This window comes from Delphinapterus leucas, chromosome 11 (genome assembly GCF_059928025.1).
Source record: "Delphinapterus leucas isolate spDelLeu-1000000601 "Yukka" chromosome 11, BTC_Dleu_Yukka2, whole genome shotgun sequence".
Lineage (NCBI taxonomy): Eukaryota > Metazoa > Chordata > Mammalia > Artiodactyla > Monodontidae > Delphinapterus > Delphinapterus leucas.
The window spans coordinates 34,106,371-34,122,972 of NC_143139.1; the positions used below are offsets into that span (position 1 = coordinate 34,106,371).

The following is a 16,602-nucleotide window of genomic DNA, read 5'->3' on the forward strand; positions in this document are numbered from 1 at the left end:
CCCTGCATCTGTGGAATACATGAATAGACAACGAAACATCCCAAATTAAGGAGCCGTGTGGATGAAAGGCTCTTGGTGCTCCAGCCAGAAGTCAGGGCTCTGCCTCTGAGGTGGGAGAGCCAACTTCAGGACACTGGTCAACAAGAGACCTCCCAGCTCCACATAATATCAAACGGCGAAAATCTCCCAGAGACCATCTTAACACCAGCACCCAGCTTCACTCAACGACCAGCAAGCTACAGTGCTGGACAACCTATGCCAAACAACTAGCAAAACAGGAACACAACCCCACCCATTAGCAGAGAGGCTGCCTAAAATCATAATAAGGCCACAGACACCCCAAAACACACCACCAGACGTGAACCTGCCCACTAGAGAGACAAGATCCAGCCTCATCCACCACAACACAGGCACTAGTCCCCTCCACCAGGAAGCCTACACAACCCACTGAACCAACCTTAGCCACTGGAAATAGACATCAAAAACAGCGGGAACTACGAACCTGCAGCCTGCAAAAAGTAGACCCCAAACACAGTAAGATAAGCAAAATGAGAAGACAGAAAATCACAGAGCAGATGAAGGAGCAAGATAAAAACCCACCAGACCTAACAAATGAAGAGGAAATAGGCAATCTACCTGAAAAAGAATTCAGAATAATAATAGTACAGATGATCCAAAATCTTGGAAATAGAATGGACAAAATGCAAGAAACAGTTAACAAGGACCTAGAAGAAATAAAGATGAAACAAGCAACGATGAACAACACAATAAAAGAAATTAAAAGGACTCGAGATGGGATCAATAGCAGAATAACTGAGGCAGAAGAACGGATAAGTGACCTGGAAGATAAAATAGTGGAAATAACTACTGCAGAGCAGAATAAAGAAAAAAGAATGAAAAAAACTGAGGACAGTCTCAGAGACCTCTGGGACAACATTAAACGCATCAACATTCGAATTATAGGGGTTCCAGAAGAAGAAGAGAAAAAGAAAGGGACTGAGAAAATATTTGAAGAGACTATATTTGAAAACTTCCCTAATATGGGAAAAGAAATAGTTAATCAAGTCCAGGAAGCAGAGAGTCCCATACAGGATAAATCCAAGGAGAAATACGCCAAGACACATATTAATCAAACTGTCAAAAATTAAATACAAAGAAAGCATATTAAAAGCAGCAAGGGAAAAACAACAAAAAACACACAAGGGAATCCTCATAAGGTTAACAGCTGATCTCTCAGCAGAAACCCTACGGGCCAAAAGGGAGTGGCAGGACATACTGAAAATGATGAAGGAGAAAAACCTGCAACCAAGACTACTCTACTCAGCAAGGATCTCATTCAGATTTGATGGAGAAATTAAAACCTTTATAGACAAGCAAAAGCTGAGAGAGTTCAGCACCACCCAACCAGCTTTACAACAAATGCTAAAGGAACTTCTCTAGGCAAGAAACACAAGAGAAGGAAAAGACCTATAATAACGAACCCAAAACAATTTAGAAAATGGGCATAGGAACATATATATCGATAATTAACTTAAATATAAATGGACTAAATGCTCCCACCAAAAGACACAGATTGGCTGAATGGATACAAAAACAAGACCCTTATATATGCTGTCTACAAGAAACCCACTTCAGACCTAGAGACACATACAGACTGAAAGTAAGGGGATGGAAAAAGATATTCCATGCAAATGGAAACCAGAAGAAAGCTGGAGTAGCAATTCTCATATCAGACAAAATAGACTTTAAAATAAGGACTATTAGAAGAGACAACGAAGGACACTACATAATGATCAAGGGATCGATCCAAGAAGAAGATATAACAATTGTAAATATTTATGCACCCAACATAGGAGCACCTCAATACATAAGGCAAATACTAACAGCCATAAAAGGGGAAATCGACAGTAACATATTCAGAGTAGGGGACTTTAACACTCCACTTTCACCAATGGACAGATCATCCAAAATGAAAATAAATAAGGAAACACAAGCTTTAAATGATACATTAAACAAGATGGACTTAATTGATATTTATAGGACACTCCATCCAAAAACAACAGAATACACATTTTTCCCAAGTGCTCATGGAACATTCTCCAGGATAGATCATATCTTGAGTCACAAATCAAGCCTTGGTAAATTTAAGAAAATTGAAATTGTATCAAGTATCTTTTCCGACCACAACACCATGAGACTAGATATCAATTACAGGAAAAGATCTGTAAAAAATACAAACACACGGAGACTAAACAATACACTACTTAATAATGAAGTGATCACTGAAGAAATCAAAGAGGAAATCAAAAAATGCCTAGAAACAAATGACAATGGAGACGCAACAACCCAAAACCTATGGAATGCAGCAAAAGCAGTTCTAAGGGGGAAGTTTATAGCAATACAAGCCCATCTTAAGAAGCAGGAAACATCTCGAATAAACAACCTAACCTTACACCTCAAGCAATTAGAGAAAGAAGAATAAAAAAACCCCAAAGCTAGCAGAAGGAAAGAAATCATAAAAATCAGATCAGAAATAAATGAAAAAGAAATGAAGGAAACAATAGCAAAGATCAATAAAACTAAAAGCTGGTTCTTTGAGAAGATAAACAAAATAGATAAACCACCAGCCGGACTCACCAAGAAAAAAAGGGAGAAGACTCAAATCAATAGAATTAGAAATGAAAAAGGAGAAGTAACAACTGACACTGCAGAAACGAAAAAGATCATGAGAGATTACTACAAGCAACTCTATGCCAATAAAATGGACACCATGGAAGAAATGGACAAATTCTTAGAAATGCACAACCTGCCAAGCCTGAATCAGGAAGAAACAGAAAATATGAATAGACCAATCACAAGCACTGAAATTGAAACTGTGATTAAAAATCTTCCAACAAACAAAAGCCCAGGACCAGATGGCTTCACAGGCGAATTCTATCAAACATTTAGAGAAGAGCTAACACCTATCCTTCTCAAACTCTTCCAAAATATAGCAGAGGGAGGAACACTCCCAAATTCCTTCTACGAGGCCACCATCACCTTGATACCAAAACCAGACAAGGATGTCACAAAGAAAGAAAACTACAGGCCAATATCACTGATTAACATAGATGTAAAAATCCTCAACAAAGTACTAGCAAACAGAATCCAACAGCACATTAAAAGGATCATACACCATGATCAAGTGGGGTTTATTCCAGGAATACAAGGATTCTTCAATATACGCAAATCTATCAATGTGATAAACCATATTAACAAACTGAAGGAGAAAAACCATATGATCATCTCAATAGATGCAGAGAAAGCTTTTGACAAAATTCAACACCCATTTATGATAAAAACCCTGCAGAAAGTAGGCATAGAGGGAACTTCCCTAAACATAATAAAGGCCATATATGACAAACCCACAGCCAACATCATCCTCAATGGTGAAAAACTGAAAGCATTTCCACTAAGATCAGGAACAAGACAAGGTTGCCCACTCTCACCACTCTTATTCAACATAGTTTTGGAAGTTTTAGCCACAGCAATCAGAGAAGAAAAGGAAATAAAAGGAATCCAAATTGGAAAAGAAGAAGTAAAGCTGTCACTCTTTGCAGATGACATGATACTATACATAGAGAATCCTAAAGATGCTACCAGAAAACTGCTAGAGCTAATCAATGAATTTGGTAAAGTAGCAGGATACAAAATTAATGCACAGAAATCTCTGGCATTCCTATATACTAATGATGAAAAACCTGAAAGTGAAATCAAGAAAACACTCCCATTTACCATTGCAACAAAAAGAATAAAATATCTAGGAATAAACCTACCTAAGGAGACAAAAGACCTGTATGCAGAAAATTATAAGACACTGATGAAAGAAATTAAAGATGATACAAATAGATGGAGAGATATACCATGTTCTTGGATTGGAAGAATGAGCTTTGTGAAAATGACCCTACTACCCAAAGCAATCTATAGATTCAATGCAATCCCTATCAAACTATCACTGGCAGTTTTCACAGAACTAGAACAAAAAAATTCGCAATTTGTATGGAAACACAAAAGACCCCGAATAGTCAAAGCAATCTTGAGAACGAGAAAAGGAGCTGGAGGAATCAGGCTCCCTGACTTCAGACTATACTACAAAGCTACAGTAATCAAGACAGTATGGTACTGGCACAAAAACAGAAAGATAGATCAATGGAACAGGATAGAAAGCCCAGAGATAAACCCACGCACATATGGACACCTTATCTTTGATAAAAGTGGCAGGAATGTACAGTGGAAAAAGGACAGCCTCTTCAATAAGTGGTGCTGGGAATACTGGACAGCTACCTGTAAAAGTATGAGATTAGATCACTCCCTAACACCATACACAAAAATAAGCTCAAAATGGATTAAAGACCTAAATGTAAGGCCAGAAACTATCAAACTCTTAGAGGAAAACACAGGCAGAACACTCTATGACATAAATCACAGCAAGATCCTTTCTGACCCACCTCCTAGAGTAATGGAAATAAAAACAAAAATAAACAAATGGGACCTAATGAAACTTCAAAGCTTTTGCACAGCAAAGGAAACCATAAACAAGACCAAAAGACAACCCTCAGAATGGGAGAAAATATTTGCAAATGAAGCAACTGACAAAGGATTAATCTCCAAAATTTACAAGCAGCTCATGCAGCTCAATAACAAAAAAACAAACAACCCAATCCAAAAATGGGCAGAAGACCTAAATAGACATTTCTCCAAAGAAGATATACAGACTGCCAAGAAACACGTGAAAAAATGCTCAACATCATTAATCATTAGAGAAATGCAAATCAAAACTACAATGAGATATCATCTCACACCGGTCAGAATGGCCATCATCAAAAAATCTAGAAACAATAAATGCTGGGAAGGGTGTGGAGAAAAGGGAACACTCTTGCACTGCTGGTGGGAATGTGAATTGGTTCAGCCACTATGGAGAACAGTATGGAGGTTCCTTAAAAAACTACAAATAGAACTACCATATGACCCAGCAATCCTACTACTGGGCATATACCCTGAGAAAACCAAAATTCAAAAACAGTCATGTACCAACATGTTCATTGCAGCTCTATTTACAATAGCCCAGAGATGGAAACAACCTAAGTGCCCATCATCGGATGAATGGATAAAGAAGATGTGGCACATATATACAATGGAATATTACTCAGCCATAAAAAGAAACGAAATTGAGCTATTTGTAATGAGGTGGATAGACCTAGAGTCTGTCATACAGAGTGAAGTAAGTCAGAAAGAAAAAGACAAATACTGTATGCTAACACATATATATGGAATTTAAGAAGAAAAAAAAAATGTCATGAAGAACCTAGGGGTAAGACAGGAATAAAGACACAGACCTACTGGAGAACGGAATTGAGGATATGGGGAGGGGGAAGGGTGAGCTGTGACAGGGCAAGAGAGAGTCATGGACATATACACACTAACAAAAGTAAGGTAGATAGCTAGTGGGAAGCAGCCGCATGGCACAGGGATACCGGCTCGGTGCTTTGTGACCGCCTGGAGGGGTGGGATAGGGAGGGTGGGAGGGAGGGAGACGCAAGAGGGAAGACATATGGGAACATATGTATATGTATAACTGATTCACTTTGTTATGAAGCAGAAACTAACACACCATTGTAAAGCAATTATACCCCAATAAAGATGTTTAAAAAAAAAAGACTAATTTGTTATTAAGCTATGAACTTAGCAAACGTGTTAACACTGTACAATATTAATTCAGAGCATAGTGCAAAAAAATTGTGTAATAGAATAAAACACATTTAGTAGAGTAAAACTTTCAAGGTTATTGAAAGCATACAGAATGAATTAAGATTTTCTCTGTAAATGCAAAAATACATATATAATCATAAAACAACTTACATACCTCATTCCATTTTTTGGCTTTCCATGAAGGGCATCTGACAGATCTACAAGCTTTATGAGTTCGAGGTTTCTGTAGATGACTGCAATATTTTTCTTCTAATTTCCCATGGAATTGGTCAACGCAAATCACCTCACGGTACTTTAAACCTTTACCACAAGGAGCTGAGCACTGGAAAATAAATATGAATGCACTTGATTCATTTTATCTTTACTAATTAAAGTTTATCTGCAAGAAGTGTAAAATGAAGCAATCAAAACATCATCACTTTGATATTTCATCAAGATATACTTTGATATTTCTAATGAGAGAATTTAAAATTTGCCAATCTGCCCTCGACCATCACTGATATTGATATGATAAGGTATCCATTTATTCTTCAAAAAAGTATTGATTGTCTACCATATACCAAGCACTCTTCTGGCACATAAATGCTTTAGATCTTTTGAGGTTAAAGACTATCTGCAGCTAACTCCTGTTATCACACATATTTCAATAAAACTTGCTTTCGATTTTGTATGGTCGCCACGTATTCAATTTTTAACCGCATATGTCTTGCCATAGTGCAAACTGTGCTTTGGATGTCAAAAACAAAACAAAACAAAAATCTCTCAATGTAGGAAACTATGAGAAAGTATAAAATTAATTTTTTAAAGTGCAATTCAGTTCAGGTTTGTTTTTCACTTCCATCTGGCAACTGTATGTCCCCATCATCAACCCTCCAAAATATTTAGTGAAAAACAAACTACCTAAAGTCTCTGTAAGGATATATGTAAAATAGTGATCGGACTTCCTTTTTCAGCCAGTTGCCATTTTATGAGCAAGGCCAGTGCAGAGGAGAGAAAGGGCTTGGGCTCTGGCATTGAATACCAGCTCTGCCACTTACTATTTGGGTGACTTTAAGTGTATTTCATCCCCTGGCCAAACCTCAGCTTCTTCATTATAAAGTGATGATAATGACACCAATATTAGTGGTTTATTATGAAGATTAACATGAGACAAAGAAAATGAGATATCTAATCCAGTCCTTTTACATAGGGTGCATCTTCAGTGAATATTAGCTTCCTCTTCTACCATTTTCCTTCATATACTCTGAGGAGGTTGACAATTTTCAGCATGATATATGTACCAGCGAAAAGTTAAGCAAAGAGGACACGGATTCCAGATAACTCCTCTCATTCCTCTGAGACAGCTGGTTACATATGGTTTCATTTAGAAACATATACTGAGTTCTGAGAACATTAGATAATATATTATGCATTTTATGTATATTATGAGTTCAAAGAGTGACTAATATAGAGTATTAGATGTTTAAAATATTTTAAATTAAAAAAATGAATAGTTTGGGGATAATTTACCTTTATATGTTATCTGCAACACTATATCCCATTTGTGTAGGGAATTAATTTAACTTGGTGCCTTGATTATTAAGACGTTACCATATCTGAGATGTTCTCTTCCTGTTAACACCTACAGCTTTACATGCCACTTAGAACACACTTTAATTCAGTGTGAATTGTTAACGGGTCTTGATAAACCGTATTACATGTACATTCTTTCCTGCTATTTTTTATTTTTGTATTGAAGTGTAGCTGATTTACAATACTGTGTTAGCTTCAGGTTTATAGCACAGCAATTCAGATATATATATATATATATAGAGAGAGAGAGAGAGAGAGAGAGAGAGTGAGAGACATATATGTATGTATATATTTTTTCTTTTTCATATTCTTTTCCCTTATAGGATATTACAAAATATTGAGTATAGTTCCCTGTGCTATACAGTAGGTCCTGTTGGTTATCTATGTTATATATACTAGTATGTAAACATTAATCGCAGCTTCCTAATTTATCCGTCCCGCCACTTCCCCCTTTGGTAACCATAAATTTGTTTTCTATGTCTATGAGTCTATTTCTTTTTGGAAATAAGTTCATTTGTATCTTTTTTTTTCAGATTCCACATATAAGCAATATCATATGATATTTGTTGTCTGGCTTACTTCACTTAGTATGATAATCTCTAGGTCCATCCATGTTGCTGCAAATGGCATTGTTTCATTCTGAATGTGCCCGATCTCATCTTTCCTACTACTGACCTTCCCTTTCAGATCTACCTTTATGCTCTACTCCTCTTGATCTCTTATCGTGGGCACTTCCCTGCCTGTTTCTTGACTACATTGTTTATTTTTCAAAGAGTATAACATAGTTTATACTAAAAACATCACATACTATTGAGTACCAGGCGTATATTATCTGGGAGTATACATGCATGTTCACACATACAAGAATGTTTTTCTCCTTGGTTGTGTATTTTTTCTAACTTTTAAACTGTGACTTTTTGAACAAAGGAGGATTTATTACTCTCCCTGATAGTCCCTTGTAAAAAGTAATTATTATTGTGAATACTCATGATATGAGCCCAGTAGTACTTATGGAAGATGGAAAAATGTTTACTATTTTATTTGCTCTATGAATATTATTGAGTTTCTGCCATATACCAAGAGTAGCATATAAATATAGATTCATTAACCATCTTTTGCCTTGACTTATCCTCAAAGTGCTTATAATCTAAATGACACCATCTATTAAATGAATAATGCCAGAGTACATCTTAAATAATATTAAATTCAATAAAGATCAGAATAAAAATACAAGACAGTAAAAACCATTAAGATAATACAATAAAAATATTATTGAATTAAGAAAATAGTGAAAAATAGTCATTTCTTTATGGGATATTTGGTAATCACTCAGGGAGAGGTGATATTTAAACTCAGTCTTGAAGATGTAGCTTTGTTGATGGACAAAGACAGATCGTCTTGTATATTTGTTTGATGTGCCTTATCTAATGCCCATGTGTCTCTGTTTTGCAAAATTCTCATAGTTCTTTTATCAGTGCCAAGAATCCAAGAATCATGCAGTAAACTGTTGATATTTCTGATAAGAATGACCAATTCATTTATGAAACTAACACAAGAAGAGACATTAAAGATTCTACTTTAGAATTGAACAATGCATTTCCTCTATAAGCAGCATTTGTGAGTGGAATGTAAACTGGGACATTACAGTTCACTACCAAAGTGAGGACTGTTTCTCACAAAACTGAATAGCCTCTCCTCATCTAACTGGAAGTCACCTTTTATTCTTCCTCTTCTTTGTTATTCTAATCTGTAACCAAGACTAGTGTTAAACATAATTTTAAACATATTGCTTCTTTATTTTTTTCAAGAACTGACAATGAATCTCTGTTGTCCTTAATACAATATGAAAACAAACCTCTTCCCTGCTTTCTTGATTCACCAAATTTCAGTCAACATCCCTTTCTAGCACAATATTCTGTTTCTTTTCAACACGCAACCTTTGCTCTACTAACGTATAACATAATTACTTTCTCTTTAGGGTGACATTTTCACTCACCACTGTACCTGATTCATATATTTTCCTTTTACTTCGATTAATCACTTGCCCTGGTGCTTTCTAAATAGTACTTATCCTTAAAGATCTAAGTCCATCCCATGTCTAAGGTGAATACATATCAATCTTTGAGTTCTCTGAACTCTTCTGTCTCTGTTTTTTGGCACTTCATCATTTTCTATTTTTGTCACATACTTTATCCAAACTTCTAGAGGTCAAGGACCTTTTAGATCACCCATGTCACCCACAAAGTGGAAGGTACGATAAATATCAGCTGATTAATTGATGTTGATTCTTGGTGCAAGTAGTTATTTGTTTTTATTAAACTCTAAAATAATTTATTAAAACAGTTTACTTTTCCATGAAATATATTTATTGGATATTAAACTCAAAGTCTTCTAGGAAAGATAGACAAAATGTATAAAATCAAAGAATTGCAAAGTAAATTATGCTTTCGTTACACTTTTAAAGTAGCACTCTCTTTCCCCAAGATCTGAAAAGGAATAAGTACACTATTTTATCATGTCTGATGAATTCCATGTGGGCATTTAAGTAAAAAAGAACACATTATGCAAAGAATTATGTTTTGGTTGGAACGAAGTAGTCATAGAGTAAATAACTAGTGAAATGTTACCTTCCTTCTCTCAAACCACAATACATTCTGAGTTGTAAAGTTTCCACAAAATAGCTTATTTGGTAGAAAAACCCAAACATGGTCATTCTTTGCTCTGGGACCCCAGTAATTCTTTTCATTTTTGTTTTTCTCTATTTTATATCCCTGATACCATCCTATTCCCTTGAGGTTTTATTAACTGTATAATTTTTTTGAACTTTATTTTATTTTTTACACAGCAGGTTCTTATTCATCTGTTTTACACATATCAGTGTATACATGTCAATCCCAATCTCCCAATTCATCCCACCACCACCACCACCACCCCATCCCTCTTTCCCCCCTTGGTGTCCATACGTTTATTCTCTATATCTGTGTCTCTATTTCTGCCTTGCAAACTGGTTCATCTGTACCATATTTTGATTAACTGTAAATTTTATTTCCAGCATTCTCGTCAAAAATTTTTTTTTTTTTTCTTTAAAATCATCTCTGGGGCTTCCCTGGTGGCGCAGCGGTTGAGAGTCTGCCTGCCGAGGCAGGGGACACGGGTTCGTGCCCCGGTCCGGGAAGATCCCACATGCCGCAGAGCGGCTGGGCCCGTGAGCCATGGCCGCTGAGCCTGCGTGTCCGGAGCCTGTGCTCCGCAACGGGAGAGGCCACAGCAGTGAGAGGCCTGCGTACCGCAAAAAAAAAAAATAAATAAAATAAAATAAAATAAAATAAAATAAAATCATCTGTTATCCTTAGTTGATAGTCTTACTAACTAACTCTTTCTGAGATTTTTCTATGAATACTAGGGGGCAATAGCTATAGGAAGTGGTGACATTAAATGTAAGTAATCTGAATTGACTATTCTTATAAATTAGGTGAAGACACGTGCCTATTTAAGGAAAACAGGGCGTTCAAAGCAAATGTAGAATTTGCAGGCCTTAAAAATAGAATAGAATATCCAGAACTGTGCAGGTTGACTGGCACATTCAATCTCAAGATGGACAGTTGGAATTAATGAGTCCATTTTCACATGATTAACTTTGGAACAAGTCTATTCTCATTTTTCAAATGAAGTTGTACATAATTACAGAATGATTACTTCTGATATTGGAAGTGTGGATTATTGCTTTGTTTGCATATAAGGATACTATAGAAGAATGAATGAATTGACAATTTGTGAGAAACTTGTTGTTAATTTAATTCTAGAAACTTAAATTGCAAGACAAAATAAAACAAGGAGATGAAGTTTACCTAGCTCCAGTTCTAGAAAATGGAAAACCGTGGGGTTTGTGTGTGTGTGTTAGACTTTCATAAACTGTAATGGTGATTGGGTCTCTATCCTCTCTGAAAGTAGTGGGAAACATACTGATATTGGGAGAATTAGTATGTACCCTAATTAACAATAAAATAGACCTGAAAAGTAACTGTTACACTATACCCTTGTCATGTATAAACTGCCTTTTACTGACAACAAACTGGGTAACTGTATGTAAGTTCTTTAATCTCACTCAACCTCTATTTTTCATATGTAATATTAGTAAAAGAATAACTATTTCATGTAAATGTCTGGGTAAAGGTAAGGAGAAAGGAATTTTTTAAATGAGAGAAGGGGCCAAACTTAAAAAACTCTAAAGAATTTATAATGCTATAGCAAAATGTAAAAAATATTAAAATTAATAAAGAATAAAAAGAATCCTGCAAAACTTAATGTTAATTATATGAAGGACAACCTTGAAAATGTCTCCCATAATGTAAAAGTGAATGGGAAGATGACATAGAGAATATTGTTTCCTGGAAAACACTCTGCTCATTCCCAGCTCACGACATTTGCACATGTCATGTCCTCCAGTCCCAGCACTCTTCTTCCATTTCAATCCCTACATATTTTTCAGTGCTGAGTTTTAAATCTCATTCCCTCTGCAAAGCCTCCTCTGGCTGCTGGAGGATATCAGTCCAGGCTAGATTAGGTATGGCTCTTATAGAGCTTTTATACCTCAATACCTGGTTACCTCTTCCCCTGTTTATTTTCCCTGCTAGACTATAAATTCTACGGGGAACAGACTTATTACAGGAAATCATGAAAAGTAGAAAGAACCCCAGAATCACTTCTTCCTAATTTAAAGTGTTATGAACCATTCTTCTTCTCAAAAGAAGAAATAATGGTACCATTGTACAATGAACCATAGTTCTCCTAAAATAATAACTATTCCACTGGTGCTACCTTAGCTGATTTTAGATGGTATATTTTAAATTTAATGCTTAAATTACATAGTAATGGCCAGCCTCAATTTTAGCTATAAAGATCCCTTAGCTAGCTCTTTGAAAACCAGAGTAAAAAAGAAAAGAACCTAAAGTTTGGTCTACTGAAAAACAAGTGAAGTCAAAGTTAAGAGTAAGAATTAATTATTCATGGGATCTATTTTAATTAAGTTTGACTAGAAAAGTAGCTAGGCAAAAAAAAAGTAGCTAGACTAGAAATTTGGCTAGAAATGTCTATTTCACTTGCCACTGCATAGTGTCATCTATGGATGAAGGAGTATATTTTTGTTTCTATGTTCCTCACGTAAACTTTAGCTAAATAAGTCTAAGAATAAGTACTAAAACTAATATTTGACATTTTATATTAGAAAATTATTATTAGAAACACTTAATATTAGAAAAGAGCTATAACATCAACTATAAGTTCTACGTTAAATATTTTTAATGATTATCAAGATAAGCAACCAATCAGTGAAAGCACAGGTTTTACAGAAAAGCTTAGCAATTCACATAGATTCTCGGTTTTTTATTTAAAATTTCCGAATTAATTCAATATATAGCCTAAATAATTTCCAGTTCTCTAAATGGACTTCAATCAGTAAATTTGGCAATGACCCCATTGTTTAAAGTCAGCAGGGTCAGTTAGTCGTTCAAGGTCAATTAGTCAGAACTAAAAGTATCTTGTAACAATAAAACTACAGCTTCCTTAACATTCCTCTTCATTTGCTGATAAGGAAAATATTTAACATTAAACAAGTATTATCAAAATTTGATAATACTATTGTAAACATTTTATTCTATATTATGGTTTATCACAAACCATTTCAGGGATAGTTAAAAATAATGACATTTAGTTTTTCAGCTATCAGAAATAGCATAATTTGACTTAATTTTAGTTTTCCAATGTTGTTATTATGCAAAAAATGACTAACAAGAAAATACAAAACTGAATAAAAATAAGTGAGTTACTATTAATCAATTTCACTTTGCTTTTCAGAATCTTTGGAATCTTCTGGTTGTTTTTCGAAACATAATCGTTAAGTTGTCAAACAACCTAATGAAGAAACGAATTTTTACTTTATTTCTAGATGTCACATTATCTCTGTTTCCTGACAGCAAGGTCCACAGTCATCTTTTGAAAATGTGAAAGCTCGCAACTGGATGGCTGGGAGTCATGTCCATCCTATTGCTTACTGTATGACAGGTATTAGCTAAGACAACCAAGGAAAACCTGCTACCAAGTGACAAACGGGTTCACACAGTCTTTTTGTTTTAGGAGAGCTAAACTCACAGAAATGCAATCATTACACGTTACAAATCTAAGTCCAAATATACCTTCTCACTACAAACCAGAAATGCTTTCCATCAAGACAGGTGCAACTGAATAAGAAGCATCAATTTACAATGAAAAAAATGGAGAGGTTTTGATTTAAACACAAACGTATCATAGTAGCTAAACATAATCATGTACTTGGAAATAATTTGAGAGGATTAGTTGTCGTTTTCTTTGTCTTTATGGCAATTCCAAAAGTATCAATGAATTTCTCACTATAGGAACATGTATTATTTATCTTTGTTTTGAACTTTTCAAAACTAAACAGTTGTATGCTTCTATAGTAAAGTTAAATTTTAAATTTTTCATGGAAAATTTTTGATCATAGCTATTTTGCCAGAGAATTTTTTAAACTATGTTTTGGTGATTATGTTAAATGTCTTTACAACACTCTCATGAAACAAAAAAATTGTCTATGAAATGACATATTACAAAGGGAAATAATAGAGTTTCAGGCCAAAACAGTCCAGAAGTTAGATATTCTATGGAATAAAACACTACTGTGTGTATGCATTCATGGATATATATGTTTCTTTTTTCTTTCTGATTTTTAAGAAGCCTATTATAACATTCTCTAAATAAAGTAAAGAGGCTAATCAAACAAACAGACTACATCTAAACCCCAGGAACAGCATGGTTTTTTTAAATTTCAGGAAGACAACGATAACTATCTAAGAGAAAAGCCCCACTATAGAAAAATCTTAGCTATGAGTTTTATACAACTATTAATACTTTGTAATTAAGGGCATTCCTTACAATGGTGGAATACTATTTTAAATTGAGCTCCAAAACTATTAGAGAAGTAAAACATTAAAGTAGTTAGAGCAAAACAGCCAGAGTATAGTAAAGTAGGGTATCTCTCTGTTTAAAGAGAAGCAAAAAAATGACAAAAATATGCATATTAAGAGTAGAGTGCCAACTCTGTAAATATAGTACTGCTACTGTTCCTTTAATTCAATGCATATGTGCAGTAAGGAGTAAGATACTATATCTTATCAACAGAGACCCCATTCATAGTATTTCCTGAAAGATTATACTTAGAGTTTTAAAGTTTAATGGAGTTTGAATATTTCCTTTTTAACCTGTTACAGACACCCTTTGACTATGCAGCTTTAATAATCCAAGACAGCATTTGGTTTTTAGAATATGTACTACTGAAATATTTCATTCAGTTGCATTGTATCTGATTATATTTAAAATCTGCAAATTTAGACATTTAAAATTTTTCAAGTCAGATTCATTTGCAAAGATGCTTGAGTCTCAACTTAAAGGACAAAGAAATATATGCTTAATAACAAACATATCCAGTAAACTTTCACTACATTTATACTATTGTAAAAATTATAATATTTTGATTTCTATTTCATGTTCTAAAATTTTTTTGGGGGTATATATGTATATATTTCACTACATTTATACTATTGTAAAAATTATAATATTTTGATTTCTATTTCATGTTCTAAAATTTTTTTGGGGGTATATATGTATATATTTACATACACACACAAAGTGGACTTACAGTTCTAAGCTAGTCAATGCAACACAATTATCTCATGTATAATTTATCTGGCTAATTCAATTGCAAGTAATATTTAAAGATAATTTACTATAATTATGGCTATGGAAAAATTTTGTGATTATTTTCACTTTCAAATATAAAACCTGAAGCAAAATTGCAATAACTCATGCAAGTACTTTATACAGAAAATTTCACTTATCATATACTGTCTTCCACACATAAATATTAAGAAATTGGGATAAAAATCACCCCAGTATATGATAACTAAAATACTCAATTATTGGATTCATTTTCTTCAATAATAAGATTTGATAAACAATCCCTATAAACATGCAAACATGAGTTACTGAACTCAGGTTTATTTTGCTAGAAGCAACAGTAAGTGTAAGTCTAATTCAAAATGTAAGCACTATTTGTAGCAAATAAAATTGCTCAGGAAAAACTGGCATTAGTTTAAAGCTTGTAGATTATTCTTTTAACTTTCTGTCTAATAGTATAGTGTGTGTGCATTACAAAGGAGTAATGAACATTTCAGACTCCTCTGTAAAATCTCATCTAAAGAGTTCCTGTTCAGAGATTTTATTGACTCACTAACATAAATCTTAACAATTACATGGTATCAGGAAAAGAACTGTTACTCTCAATATGAGAATAATATAACTCTTGTCTAATTTTAACAATTCTTTAGGGGCCATTATTGTGCATTTACTTTTTCTTGATGTCTTTATACAAATCACAACAACTGGGACGTTACTTTTGTTAGATGGTATGGCACGTTCCGTGATAAAAACCCACATTTTAACCCCTGGGAGCTGCTTTCAGAACCATGAGCATCTGCTTTCCTGGATGGAACAAAGCAGAAAACTATTCAGTGTGGATAGACCATAAAAAGGTAAAGAGATCAGAAAAATAACTAAAGCATACCTTTAAAAAAATAGATTGACTTTCAAGGCATTACTTACTACGGTAACATTTACAAAATTCTTAAAATCAAGTGCCAACAGAATAGCAGGATTTACCATTTCAAGTTTCTACAAATGTTTTCATGCTAGCTGTGGGAGTTAACAGAAGTAAAGCCAAGAAGTTTGCTTTCAAGTAGGGTTATAAAGATCTGAAAAGGAATATGCACAGAGAACTCTCAGATGAGAAATAAAAAATGAGCTCTATGAGGGCTTTGATAAGGGAAAAGTCAGAGTTGAAATTAAAGGAGCGATACCCACTGCACCTATTTATGTCTATTTATCATATGCAATAAAAGTTGTGAGGCAAAAATGTTTTCGGGATTAATTTTTCAGTGAACTTAAGCTAATTTTAAAATTATATTAATCAGATAAAGATTATTTATGTTAAAATTTAAGGCGGGGTTTTATAGTTTTTACTACTGGGGAGTGGAAGATAGAATAATAAAAAGGGCATGGGATTTGGAATCAGAGACCTACACTTGAACCTCAATTGTCAGCAGTTGAACAGCCTTAGGCTAGGTCTTAACCTTCCTAGTCCTCAGTTTTCTCATCATAAAGTGGCAATAATAACACCTACACCTCAGGGTAGTTGTGAGATTAAAGGTGATAATG

At 34.3% G+C, this 16,602-nt stretch overlaps 1 protein-coding gene across 1 annotated transcript in view; it reads right to left on the reverse strand.

The window, feature by feature from the left end:
* Positions 1–16,602, reverse strand: part of ADAMTS20 (ADAM metallopeptidase with thrombospondin type 1 motif 20) — a 209,463-nt gene that overhangs the window by 49,475 nt on the left and 143,386 nt on the right. The window contains exon 29 of the mRNA XM_022572419.3: positions 5,903–6,070. Within this exon, the coding sequence (XP_022428127.2) occupies positions 5,903–6,070 (168 nt within the window). The remainder of the gene's footprint in view (positions 1–5,902; positions 6,071–16,602) is intronic.